General features: G+C 37.8%; 1 protein-coding gene across 1 annotated transcript in view; it reads left to right on the forward strand.

Annotated features, from left to right (window-relative positions):
- The window catches only part of HPSE2 (heparanase 2 (inactive)), a 144,426-nt gene that overhangs the window by 94,553 nt on the left and 35,377 nt on the right, over positions 1 to 14,496 (forward strand). Inside the window, exons 4-5 of the mRNA XM_087725702.1 lie at positions 12,254 to 12,427; positions 13,247 to 13,418. Of these exons, the coding sequence (XP_087581828.1) occupies positions 12,254 to 12,427; positions 13,247 to 13,418 (346 nt within the window). The remainder of the gene's footprint in view (positions 1 to 12,253; positions 12,428 to 13,246; positions 13,419 to 14,496) is intronic.

Raw genomic sequence — 14,496 nt, forward strand, 5'->3', positions numbered from 1 at the left:
CTCCCCCCCCCCTCCACTTATGCCATTAATTTATTTTACTTATACTACTACTTATTGTTTTTCTGTTCTCTGTATAAGATTGTTTGCCCAACAGTAAATATCATCATGTGCGTCTATGGTATGAATGCATATCTCTTGTATTTGCAATACATTTAAAAAGCCAGAAGAATCTAAAATAATTCATTTTAGTTCTCTATGCATGATCAAAATATAAGAAAAGTTGATGGAATGATTATCAAAATGAGGTGGTTTGGGTATGCACCATTTCCTAAGTTATAAGACAGCTGGGGCAGGTCAGCACAGAAGCCACACATTTATGTGTCAGAGGCCATCACTGTAACTCTAGGATGGCATTTTCTTGGCATGGCTCTTCAAACACTGCCTAGGATGTGCAAAAAGACATTTCTTCTTTAACTTTTTTTTCTTCAAATACTAAGTTAGTATTTAGAACATGTTTTTAATTAAGGATTTCGGATCGAAACATTTCCGGTTTTATGTATGTGTAGTATTTTTCCTAAGGACAGTTTCCAGTTAAAATGTTTTAGAGTTTTGAAAAATACCAGATGCCCCATTTTCAAAGATTGCAAAAGAAATGTAAGAAAACCCCAGCAACATTCTGTGTTGATTCTTGGGTAAAATCACGTGTATAATATTGTCAGAATCTGATGAAAAGAAAATGACTTAAATGGGAACAATAGCTGGTTCATATTGGCCAGAGTTTAGTTAGTTTATTATGTTTCCAGTTGCAGAGGAGAATTTTAAAAATTATTTGGAGCAAGCAAGGTATATTTTCAATTTATTTCCTGAATTTCAAAATTTTAAAATAGCTAGTTGTAGATTGTGAGTCAATTTAGTGTTGAGTTTAAGGGGTTGGATTAGAAATTAGAAAACCAGAAATTTTAGTCCACACTTGGGCAGGAAAATTTAAAGGTGTGACTTTGGACCAGTCATTTTTCTCAGCACAACCCACATTACAGAGTTGTGGGGAAAATAGGAGGCAGGAATGTCAGTGAGACTATGGCAGGAGTCATGATTGTGAGTGCAAAAGTTGTCATAGAATAGTCTCAGTATTGGGAATTAGTTTTGATAGCAATTTGGTTTTGGATGTATGACCCTGGATTGTGCATGCCAGCTTGCAACAGAACTGTGTTCCCTCTCTGCCTGGCCAATATATCAGCTGGACTTCTCCAAACAAACAATATAGACAAGAAACACATCAAACAGGGGCTCAACCATCTATATCTTTAATGTTAATCTATTTTAATGATAGATAAAGTAGGGAGAGGTTACAAATGGGGGTGGGGGGTACCACAGCAGAGAAGTGGAAAGTATAGTCCAATCCCAGTGGGGTTCCTCAAGTAGTTTGGACCCAAGCCGTGTAGGGCTTTAAAGGTAATAACCAACACCTTGAATTGCACTCAGAAGCAGAACAGCAGCCAATGCAGCTCGCAGAGCAGTGATGTAACATGGGTCATCCTAGAGACCCCAAGAATTGCCTGCACTGCCACGCTCTGCACTAGTTGAAACTTTTGAATGGTCTTCAAGGGTAGCCCCATGAGTATTGCAGTAGTCCAGATGTGAGATGACCATGGTCGTGCAGTGGTTGGACTGTACTATTGCAGGCTAATTCTTCCCATAGTCTGGACTTCGATCCTGTAGGGGATCAAGGTTGACTTAGTCTTCCATTCTTCCTAAGTCAGTAAAAGGAGAACCCAGTAAAAATTAAGTGATCCATTTGCATAAACCTTATCACTTTTTGAATGTTATATTGACCTGATATTCAGAAGGTAGCATGTATTTCACTGTCATTGCTAACATCAAAATTACAATAAAAAGTATTTCCATATATCAGAGCATTTGGCAAATCCTGAATGCAATAATGATTTTGAAGAATTGATATTGATAAGAATTCTTTGCAAATTATGAAGTAGTTTGGTATGTTTTATTTATTTATCCCACTGGGGTGAAGTCAGCTTTTCTTCGGGACACTAGGTCAGGTAGTTTGTAAGCCTGTTTTAATTGTTCTGGTTCTTTAAATCACTTGCAGAACAATATGATTTAGTATATTATATTTTACAGGTGTTATTTGTTGATTATCATAGTGTATGCTGTCCTGAGTTGCATCTTGAATAGATAAGTTAATTATTTAAATTATATCAACAATCATTTAAAAATTTATCATGTCATTTTGTAAAATGTGGTTAATTTACTAGAGCATACTCCGCTGGTTAGCATGTCATTAAAAGTATGACTGCACAATTTTGGTTATTGGTGACATTTGTATGACGTGGAAGCTATATTGTAATTTTACTTATTGTAATTCTGAACTTGGAAACAATTCTGAACGAAAACTATTGGCTAGGGGAAACCCATTAACTACATCTGTACACTCACCTGTTCCTGGTTCAGCATCGTAATGCATTGTTTAGTTTGATTTTTGATCCAGGACTAATCTTTATTTATTTATTAGAGGGGCTCTGAGCTGGGTATAGATCTTGATCAAGGGAAGTCTTGGTCAAGAGAAGGCTATTATCTTCAAATTGTGCTTTTATTCCTTATTTCCAAATGCCTTTATAAGTTTAAGAGCAGATACAATACTTCTTGTGTATTTGGGGATGCTTTTAAACCATTCCAAAAACCATGTTTTCTGAAAGACCAAGGTGCTCAGAGAAGAGCGGCTGATCTAAGCTCTGTGAGAGCGAGCATAAACTATAGCACTGCAGTGCCAGCTGTCATTGCTTAGAAGCACATAATAGATTTTGCTGTAAGAGAGCAAACCCTGACAGCTTAGAAGTATTGTTTGGTAACTGCATATCTAGAACCGTTGTGAATGTAGAAGCAGAGAGCGGTAGCTTTGCAACACATTATTTCTTAGTCTGGTCTCAGGATAGAGAAAAAACATAGGGAGGTGGTTTTGCAAGACCAAGGTGCTCAGAGAAGAGCGGCTGATCTAAGCTCAATGAGAGCGAGCATAAACTATAGCACTGCAGTGCCAGCTGTCATTGCTTAGAAACACATAATAGATTTTGCTGCTTTTCAGACAGCGGATCTTACAGCCACATAAACCAGTCATTCTGTAAGAGAGCAAACCCTGACAGCTTAGAAGTATTGTTTGGTAACTGCATATCTAGAACCGTTGTGAATGTAGAGGCAGAGAGCGGTAGCTTTGCAACACATTTCTTAGTCTGGCCTCAGTATAGAGGAAAAACATAGGGAGGTGGTTTTGCAAGCATTGTGTATAGAACCCCTTAATCAAATGTTTCATATCTTTCTTTAATGAATGGTGATTGGGTCTGGTTGAAAATAGTAGATTCTTAATGCTAAAATTAGAGTTTTGTTATAATTCTATATCTAGTAGGATAATAATCTTATATACTGGAACTAGCACATTTATGGTAATTTCATTGGTGAGCCTATTTTTTGTAGTGATGAATAATAGTGAGTAGTGAGATCAAGCTACTGGAATTATAGATGAAGTAATTAATGTAAGCAAAATTAATTACATGTTTATGTATCTTTTTAATTTCCATTTTTAAAGTTTCTGTGTGATACTTCTCCTTTGCCACAGTCATTTCCATTGCCACTGTTTATCTGGGTTCCTATTAGGTCTGTGCAAAGCAGTGCAATCTGCCTTAGTCTTCATGTTGAGTGACAAAATGATTCATTCCTCCTCATGAAGTGTCAAAGCAGGGCTAATCCAAAGGGGTTTAAATCATCTCTGTACATGTATAACAACCACTAAAGGAATTGAATCAAAACATACAGTCTTCCCAAATGATTCCACAGGAATGCTTCAGCCATCATGAAAGCAAATTTAATGAAAGAACTAATTTAAGCTAATAATTGAATCAATGCATCTTTAATGTGATTTTAAAAACAGATCCATCTTTTTTCAGGCTTACACATAGTTTGAAAAAAGACATGCATGCTTTAATAAATAGCAGAGAGGTGTTGTGCTCATGTTTGTTTCTGAAGCATTTCCAAATGTGTAATCCTGTGCTTGCAGACAGGAGCAGGAACAGATGCTGAAGTTCAGAGCCAGGATGCTGGTGAGTGAGAATTTCCCATTAATAGAAAAGCAGTCTATATTGCTATAAAGGATAGGGCAGTTTTTGCTCAATTTCAGATAATGTGGAACCAGAAAACAAAAGTTTTGATTTCAAATACAACTGTGTTCTAAGAAAGCTGGCATCCAGAGCTACTTCTGAATCAATATAAAAAATGTGAGTGAAATTGTCCACTATTACATTTGCCAGTTCAGCTTCTTAATGGTGAAAAAAATGATACATTCATATCCTATTCATCTGCATATCAGGTCCTTAAGAAAGTGAGAGAAATATAACTTATTTCTTATTGCCCTTTCAGGTTAGAATCCATTCTGAATTAAGGAACTCCTACTAAGAAGTGGGTTGAAAGCATACCATTTAGCTCTTTGCATCCAGATATAAAAGGAGAATTGGCTTCTTCTGCTTTTAAGCTATTTTTTCTGTTTCCTATAGGACCCTAGGGCTGAATTAATTCACATATTCATATTTTTCACTCAGAAATAAAAAGGAAACATCAAAGTAATAACTTTCCTGTGTGAAGCAGTCATCAGATAAAATACAACAGATAGATTCTATATTTTGACATATCATTGCAAGCCATTATTTTTTAATTAAGCAAAAAATACTGTACGAAGCATCCCTGGATATATGGATGGCAATGGCTTTTACAATAAAGCTTAACATTTTAAAAACAATGCACTGGCCTGGATAGCAATGGATAGATCTTCCTACTAAGAGGTACTGTCTTTAAAGAAAGCAAAACAAGAATTCCCTAAAGCCGTGGTCTCCAACCAATGTAGTTTAGTGGCCAGGCTGGGGTGGGGGGGGGAGGTTGGAACCAGGCAGGCAGGTGTGCACATTTGTGTGTGTGCCTGTCAGCCTGCCACTCATGCAAGTTGAGTTGTGTGCGCACTCCAGTCAGCCATTCACACACTCCAGCCAGCCATTCGCACAGCCCAATTCCGAATAGGCTACGGCCCAATAATAGTAATAATGCTTTTGTAATAAGACCATAATAGTCTTAGATGTGGAATCTATGGCTTTCTCAATAACTTCTCAGATAACACACAAAGATATACGTATTCAGAAATGTCTGTCATATTTTATAGTCCATCCTATTTCCTCTACTTGCAGCATCTTGTTATCAAGAGCATTATTAGATATACATCCTAACAATCAAGAGATACATGAAAGAAGTAGAATATTCAACTTCAAAATAGTGCAAATGGCCATCAGTCCCCTTACTTCATGAAAATATGGGCACTAAGAAAAGGACAATATAAGGGTTCATTGCCTTCAGGAGATGCATAACAGGCAGAAAAACAGCAGAGGCAGATTTTCCCAATACGAACATAATGCTGGAAAAGCATTTTCTCTCAGTCAGTATTGAAGACATAAGACTTTTAGAAGAAAAAACTAATCAAACACAGTACACTTATGGCATTCAACATAAATATTTATTTTAAAAAACATTTTACAATATTTATAGACATCCCTATTTCTAACAACTCTGAACAAGAATAACAAAGTAAAAAAAGTATATAAAATACTGTTTATATACTGTATGCAGGGACTATCTGGAGGTGCCGCATTTGCTCAGTGGCTTGCTGCATGGGTTGGCCGTTGGGCTGCTCCATGCTCTGGTTCGCCCCAGCCTCACCCTAGGACTTTGAAGATTCAAACCTAAAGCAAGACAAGGCCTGCTACACTTCACTTGTCCCTTTCTTGAGTTATCCCACATTGAATTGTCCTGCGGTGAATTGGCTGCAGTGAGACTCCTGTGGCGAGTCAGCCACGGTGAGTTGTCCTAAGCCTATATCTACATCTTTTAACTTACTTGAGTCACCAAGACTATTCTGATGCAAGCCCTGAGAAGCAAGAAAACCAGGATGGAGTATGATTAGACGTGACAGAGATAATCCTATTCTAGAAAAGACTGGTCACTTTTTATATGTCATTCCTTTACTAATGCTATCTCCAGAAAGCAGCAAACATATCATCCAAGGGAAAAAGAACCTTCTAAGCCGCATTAAACTATATTTCTCTAAACTATATACATAATCGGTGTAAGAATGGAGCAGGTAAAGAAGCTCCATGCTTCTCCTTGCAACACTGCTTTTTTCTTTCACTATTCCTTTCTTAAGAAATACTGTATAATAGAGATCACTATGGCAATGCATATTCCCCCAGCACTTAGATGTTCGCAGGTGGAATCCTCTGAGCTTCGGAAATGATTCTTGGCCCCAGCAGGTGGAGCCTGGTCATAAAGTGATACAGTTGTTCTTAGACAGAAGTATTTGGGGTGACTCATTCTGAGCCTGCATTTTTCTTGGAAATGCCATCTTTTGTTCCTATTAGCATTGCCAATGGATGCTGATTTTTCAGCATGTGGCTGGTAATTTAACCCAGCTCAAGGATCTCTGTTCCAGGGACAAAGGACAGGATGTATGATTCCAGAAGGAAAGAGGTTGCTTTGTGTGGGAAGCAGTGGGCTCATCTGCCAGTACCTGTTACACCAAGGACCTTGACATTTTCCAGATGTCCCTGCAGGAAAACAGCACCTGATTCCACTTAAAGCTTGCAGCATCTTTCCTTACTCCCACACCTCACCCCAGAAAATATAGAACTCTCTGAGAAAAATAATGTTTTTGGGCTGGGAAAAATCTTTTTAGGATTTTCTATCAAAAGCTGGAGCTGGCTCTGACTGTGCTAAAACCCAAGCATATGCAAACAGGAGGCCCCAAGATGCTTACAAAAGTCAAGGTTTCTTCAGAAATTGCATGACCTAAACAGAATGGGGGCTAATGTAACAAGGAGTGACTGAGACCTGAGAGACAACAGATTTTCCCCAGGGGAGAAGACCCAATATTTGGCCCCATAAAAAACAAACCACGAGCCGTCTGGGCCTATTTAGCATCCATGACCTTCCACCTTAGAGATATCTCCCCCCCTCTCCCCCATGACTGCCTGCTGTGTGCAAACTTGCTTTTCAGCACAGAAAGACTCTTATGGCTGCTTCTGATATCAGTTTAGTTCCATCAATATCTGCAAGTTCATCAAAGAATGACTATATGGACATATTTCTCTCTGCAGGAATTATTTTGTGGGGAGTGGGAGGAGGATTTCTAATACATATTGTAGTGCAATCTCTTCAGTATTCACTAAGTCATCAGTAAGTTTTACCATTATTTAAAAAAAGAAGAAGTTCCACAATATTCACTGGTTAGATCTAAATTCCGCCTAGGTGTTTTATTTTATTTTATTGGTTTAATCAACACAGTAGGTGAAGCAGCATACTGGTTCTATGCCAATCATAATCTTCAAACTGGAAGAATAACTTCTAAAACAAAGAATTGTTTTTGCAATTAATTCTTAAAATTCAAGTTTTAGAACTGCCTTAAAGTGCTTAGATAGAGATTTCTTCTTTTTTGCACCTCCAAACTGAGTGATACTAATGGTGAGGGATACAGATGACTGTGCTTATCCTTACTTTCATCCTTCATAGATTGACTAAATAGAAAAAAGTAGAAAGTTTGTAAGGCAAGAATTATTGTATTTTTCCTATAATGTTTTAGGCTCAGATCCTTATGTGCAACATGGTGTTGGAATAAATGTCCATCTGGGTTCAGTTCCAAATGGGAAGAAAGACACTGGAAACATGGAGACTGCTTGGAAAGATGGTTTAATTGTGAACAGGACCACATGGTTTGAGGTCCTGGGCAAAAAGAGAACATGGGTGAGAGAAGGAGAGAGATTTATACCCTCTTTTGGGCTTTGAACTTGCTTCCTGTTCCTTTGGCAAGAAATGTATCCTGATTGGTTGTCAGACTCCCATGAAGCCACATAGGGGTAACTTTGTAGGTTATCTTGAGTCCCAGGCCTGGTTGAATCCTGCTGGGTGATGCAATCTTCTCAGGTGTCATGTGGTAAGATGGGTAGAGGGCTAAACCTATTATGTCCTGAGGATGAAGGTCTTTCGTGTTGTAGATAAGTTGGCCCAGCCTTTCTGGGGCTATTAGCAAAGGTGGGGGCTGCTTTCCAAGAGCATGTTTCTCCTTTTCTCACACAGGGAGGTATAATATTCTGCCTTTTTTATATTTCCTAGAATATTTCATTCTTCTAGGAAAGGAGTGGGTGCTAACTTCCTACAATAGAATAGTGACTTATCCATATATTTGTGGGTAAGTCACTATTTAAAAACAGGAGAAAAATTGCAATAAGCTTTGCAAATAAAATTACAGTGTTAGTCTCTAAGACAGAATGACATTGATTTACTTCCTGTTTGTTGAAGTCACTTCTAGAAGACTTACAGAACAAACCACACTGGTTCTAAGATTTTCCCTATTGTTTTTAGCGTAATAACTGTTGAAAAAATAAATTATTCAAGTAAGTACTGTTTAAAAAATAATTTCCATTCTTTAACATTTGTTTTTGAAAAAGGAAAACCTACTCCTTTTTCAAAAATATGACCCTCTGGGGTCACAATGACACTTGCTAATTTGTGGAGTCCTTGGTGTTGTCTGTGTTTGGTTGTTTGCTTATAGATGTTTGATTATCTGACTAGGTAACATCATCTATGCATCTACAGTTCAACTCTGAGCTATGCATATTCTCTTCTATTGGTATTTGGTACTTGGATCAGAGCCTACAAAGAAAGAAAGCTCTACTGAAAAGAAATAGACTATGTCATTATGTAATTCAGTGTCATGGCTTTTCTTTAGGAAGCACTCAACTATGAAAGATCTTCACATACATTTAGGTCTCTCACATTTTATAATAGTGTAAATACCCAATCTAACATCAGAAGCATAATAAATAGGATACATTTATAGGAAGGGATTTCCTTACTGCTATTTAATTTAAAACATATATCTTTGCAGTAAGCAGTATATATTTTTTCCAATATGGTTTTATGCCAAGCAAATTAATAATAACATTATTTAATTGTAATAAAAATAATAACTCCTTTAAAAAGTGAGGAGGAGGGCATATTCAAAGTACGATAAAGAGGCTTTCACATTTATACAGGGCGGGGCATAACCTTTTCCTAGGGGGTCACAGCAAGATCGACAGCAGTTTACAACTTCCGCGACACCTCATTTTAAAGCCCATAAAAAACTGAATTGAATGAGCTATTAAATGTTAAATTTGCTTTAAGAATGGCTGGAAAATTCGATTCGGAAGAACAAAGGATCATTGACAGAATAAAATGCATTGCCTTTCGAGAGGCTCGCGATGCTGGAGCGACGTTTATCAATCGAAAATGGATTGCAAACAAATTGAAACGTCATCCGGATTGGGTTACTGATAATTGGAACAAAACAGCCCAAGAATGTTTCACAAAATTTGGAGAAGGGCGTCCTCTGCAACTGTCCCAAGAAAGCAAAGCCATCATTGCAACTGGCAGTCGCAAACAACGAAAAGGAAACCGAAAAGTGGCCCAAGAAATCCTTCAAATTCGTGGAAAACGAGTTGATCAAAGGACAATCGGCCGATATCGAGAACGAGAAGGTTTGAAGCCATTCCACGTCATTTGCAAACCATTGAAAACTCAAACACACATTCAAGATCGGCTTTGGTTGTGCGATTGGTTGTCTGAATGGACCGAGGAAGATTTTCTTCATTTGGCGCCATCTGACGAATTCTTCGTTTATGCCATTCGAAAACCGAATTTCCAGAACGATCGAATTTGGGCTAAAGACGTCGACGACATCGCCAAACATGAACGATATCGACAAATCGTTCGCAATCCGACTTGCATCGGGATTTTCGTCATTTTCACAGCCAAGAAACTGCATTGGGTTTTGAAGGATAAAGGGGAATCCTGGGATGGCAGTTCTTTCCGTGAGAAAATTTTATTGGAGAATGTCATTCCATTTCTCAGTGATCCAGACAATGTCTTGGTGGTTGGTGAGGCTGTCTTTCTTCATGACAAAGCTCCTTGCATGCGTGCAAATGCGACTCAGCAATTGTTAAAGGAAAACAATGTCGAATTTTTGGGCAATGACGTCTGGCCGGGAAATTCGCCAGATCTCAATCCGGCAGAGAACATTGGGGCCATAATTAAGGATGAAGTGGAAGCTCTGATGATTCAGGAGCAAGGTCAAAATCGATATTCGGTTGAAACTTTGAGAATGAATTTGGAAACTGTGTTGAAAAATCTGGAAAATCGAACGGAACTGTTTGAAGATTTGTTGTGTTCTTATCCACCTCGTTTGAATGCTGTTCGAAGGGCTAATGGTGGTCATACTGACTATTAAATCGTGTCAATAAACTCAGTTTTTGATGGGCTTTCGAATGGTGTATGAATTATTTGTGTTGTTATTACAAGTGTTGCTGTGACCCCCTAGGAAAAGGTTATGCCCCGCCCTGTACATACACATTTATGTATAAATGCATCTGAACTGAAAATGGAAACTTGCATAATAATACATGTATGTTTAGCACAAGATATACCAATCAGCATGAAAGAATTCACAACCACTAACTAATAAATAATCATGAATCTTACTTCATTGTCATTTCCAATTGTTTACAACCCACTGGACAGCATTTTACCAGGATCACTTGTCAATAGTTTTTTCTTTGACATCTTATAAGTTTATACATGTATCATAAACTTGTGTTAAACTGATAGCATCCAGCCACCCCACTGTTGGCCTCAGGTTTGATTACCTTCTCTTTGTCTAGGCACAAGGGCCTTCATGTTACATGTTCCTTCCAATCTTATTATTTCTGCCTTCATGTTATATGTCTAAAATCACTAAGCTTTAACTTCATCATTTGAGCTTCCTGTGGATAGCTTGGCTTTATTTCATCTAGTATTGAATTTTATGTTCTTGCAATCCAAAATATTTTCAATTGCTTTTGTCAGCACCATAAATTAAAGGCATCAATGCTTCTGATAATTCAGATTTCACAATCATGTGTTACAGTTCAGAAAACCAAAGTGTGATGTCTCTGCACTATAACTAGATTTCTTATAGTTTTCTGTTCATTGTTACTGTTCTGTGAATTGGGAAGGGCGGGGGCTCTAGGGAAATAGTCTGTCACTACTTCAAAATCTTGATAATAATAGAAGCAAAGGTGGTGCCAATAGTTATAAGTGTCTTGAGTGTAATCTCAGAACAACTGGAGCATCACTTGAACACCAGCATTGACAAAATCACCATTTTTCAATTGCAAAAGATGGCTGTACTTGAAGCAGCTTACATCTTGCAACAATACTTTGATACTTTGAACACCATGAAACAACAATGTTTATGAACAACAACATTGATAAGACAACAATTATGTCCTGTGATGTACCTTTAATATTATTAAACAATATCTGCCTATCCCCATATCTTTGGGAAGAGCTCAATAGGTTGATAAAAATGCCAAATCCAGTCTCTATAAACACATGGCTGACTATTCAACCAATCAAAATAATAATAATAAAATATAAAAACCTTCATATAGAAGTAAAATGACCATGGCCAAAAAAACCCCAAATAATGATAGTACCAATAGTAATAGGCATCTTGGGTGCAATTCCAAAATATGTGGAACTCAAATTCCACCAGCAGTGGCAAAATTACCATCAGTCAATTACAAAAGATAACTTTATTTGGAATGGCTTATATTCTACAACAATCCCATTAATATTATCAAACAACATATGCTTATCCCAGGTCCTTGGAAGGATTCAATAAGTAGACAGGTATGCCAAATCTAGCCTAAACATCTGGCTATTCAACTAATCATAATCATATTAGCATTTACTGGTCTTTTTTCAATAAGTTCATCTCCCCTCTAAAATTGTACCATTACATTCATTCATTGTTGGTTTCCCCTTCTCTAGTAGCTAACCACAACTCTTTGGCAAACTGAAGGCTATGAAGGGCTATGACACTAGAAAAGCAGAGATGCAAGGAAGGTTTACAATAGTAAGGTAGACTTTATGTATCCTGGTGTTTTCCCCCCAACTGCTATAATGAAACAATCATTAGGTGAGTTCCTGAGTATGTCCTTTTATGACAGATCATACAATTGTATTGAAGGATTAGATAATAATGAAACTCTGTAACAACTAGATTTTGAAAAATATATTTTGTATTTTTGTAGGGCTACGTTTTGATATAGTCCTACCCCTAGGCATTTTTCAGTGTAGCCAAGAGGGTTCCTCTTTGCATTTGAGTTTCAGGTTGGATTTGTTTTTTCCCCAGCCAGGTCTCTAGACAAACTTTATAATTTTGCTGACTGCTCTGGCCTGCATCTCATCTTTGCACTAAATGCTTTACGCCGGAATCCCAACAATTCCTGGAACAGCTCCAATGCCCTCAGTCTGCTCAAGTACAGTGCCAGCAAGAAATACAATATCTCCTGGGAGCTGGGCAATGGTAAGTGAACTTTAAGGATGGGGATTGGGAGAAGGGAAGGGAATAGAAGGACCAAAGAAGCATTACTTTCGGAACTTTTCTCAATGAAGCTTTGTTGTATGGAATGTTAGTGCAACTCATCCCTACAGGGATCCAAATAAAACAAATGAGTTGAATAAAGATAGGTACCCGTTAGTGCAATAAATGTGAGATCAAGTATATAAACGAGTAGGTTTGCAAGTACCTAGGGATAAATATATTTACAGGGCCATCTTACATCACTATATCCAGAATTGAGTTAGATTCATTCCAAGATACAGCTAGATGACTAAGTGATATGCCTTTTAAGGAGATATGCTCCTTATGCTTAAAGATAGTCCTCAACTTACAATCACACTGGGGACAGGAATTTCCATAAGTCAGGGAGATCATAAAGTGAATAATCATGTGATCAGACCTGATTTTAGAACCATTTTTCCTGCAGTTACTCCTGTCAATAAGTGAATCCAGCTTCCCCAATTGACGCTGCTTATCCAAAACCAGCTGGAAAAATCACAAACCATGATAATGTGACTGCAAGATGCTTTGACCATTTGTAAATGTGTACTGCTTGCCAGGCAACTAAATTGAGGTCATGTGACCATGCGGGTGGTGCAACAGACATAACTTTGAGAATGAGTATAAGTTATTTATTCCAAGGCTGTTGCAACTTCAAACAACGCTAAATGGATGGTCATAAGCAGGGGCTACATGCAATGCCTCTAAACTGGTGAAGGTTTATCAGGTGAGTTGTCAGGATGTTGTCAAGGTTGATTAATGTTTTTTTCTGTTTTCTTACAGAACCAAATAATTACCGAACCCTCACAGGACGAGCAGTGAATGGCACTCAGTTCGGCAAGGACTATACGCAGCTGAAGAGACTGCTACAGTTAATCCGCACCTACTCCCGAGCCAGTCTGTACGGGCCCAATATTGGGAGACCTAGAAAAAATGTTATCACACTCTTGGATGGGTAAGTGATTATGGCAAACAATGCAAAAAGCTAGAAAATAACTATTAACTATCTACTATGATCCTCTTTGTATTGTGAGATATAATACACACTGGTTCCATTCAGCCTGGGAAGATACACCTATCTTCAGAATTACTATATAATCTCTTATTTCTAATAATAGGGAAGCTTTGAATTTCTCATTGTAGGCTAAAAGAATAATGCACAGTCTAGTAAAGAGCTCCATCACCATCAGATATGAGAGATCAGAACCATTCCAAGACATCTTATTGCCAAATGTGAGGGGACTGGCAACTGGTCATGCTTTTCCCCATTGGCCAACTATTTCCCGCCCATCCTGAAGCAGAAACTACATTGACATAACATTTGGTGACCTTATTGCCAATTCCTATCCTGCAGCATTACTTCTGTTAAAGCTTTCATGTTGGGATATATTAAGCATAGTGATTGCTTAATCTTCAGGCTTTGATGCCCTGTGTCTTTCTGAACATTACAGGTGACAGGAAATAATTCACCAATCAAAACAATGATGTAATTTGGGGCAAGGATGGGGAAATTCTGAATTTTAACAAGTGACTGACTAGCCTCTCCTTTGCTACTGTGTGGTGAAGCAGGAGAGAGTAGGCCTCACAAAGTATTACATTGTGCTGATTTCAATTATCACAGACAATGCGCTACTGATCTATGCCCTCCAAGGAACTATAGACAATGCCATGTTCAAAGGTAGTATTGGCTAAGAAGGTCCTATAGAACCAAAAGGGATGCACTCCCCCATTGACTTCCATGATGATCAATTTAAGTAACAATTTGAGATTAGAAATAAGTTCACTAATCATTCCTTAAGAAACTCAGGGAACTGTGATACCACCATATGTTCTATGACCTTGTCACCACAGAGAATTTATCCAGCCTGTTGACTCTAAAGTAGTCTTTTACAACTACTCTTTTAACATTATAAATTTTAAATTGATATTTTCTGATCCCTTAGGCATTGCTGTGTTTGCCATATCTGCTTACAAGCCGCATGTTAAGATGACAGCAAGCACCTAAACCACCCAGGGTTTTCTAATAGTATCTA

Source organism: Thamnophis sirtalis, unplaced genomic scaffold (genome assembly GCF_051295495.1).
Source record: "Thamnophis sirtalis isolate CommonGarterSnake01/CBP01778 unplaced genomic scaffold, rThaSir2_p1.2 scaffold_11, whole genome shotgun sequence".
Lineage (NCBI taxonomy): Eukaryota > Metazoa > Chordata > Lepidosauria > Squamata > Natricidae > Thamnophis > Thamnophis sirtalis.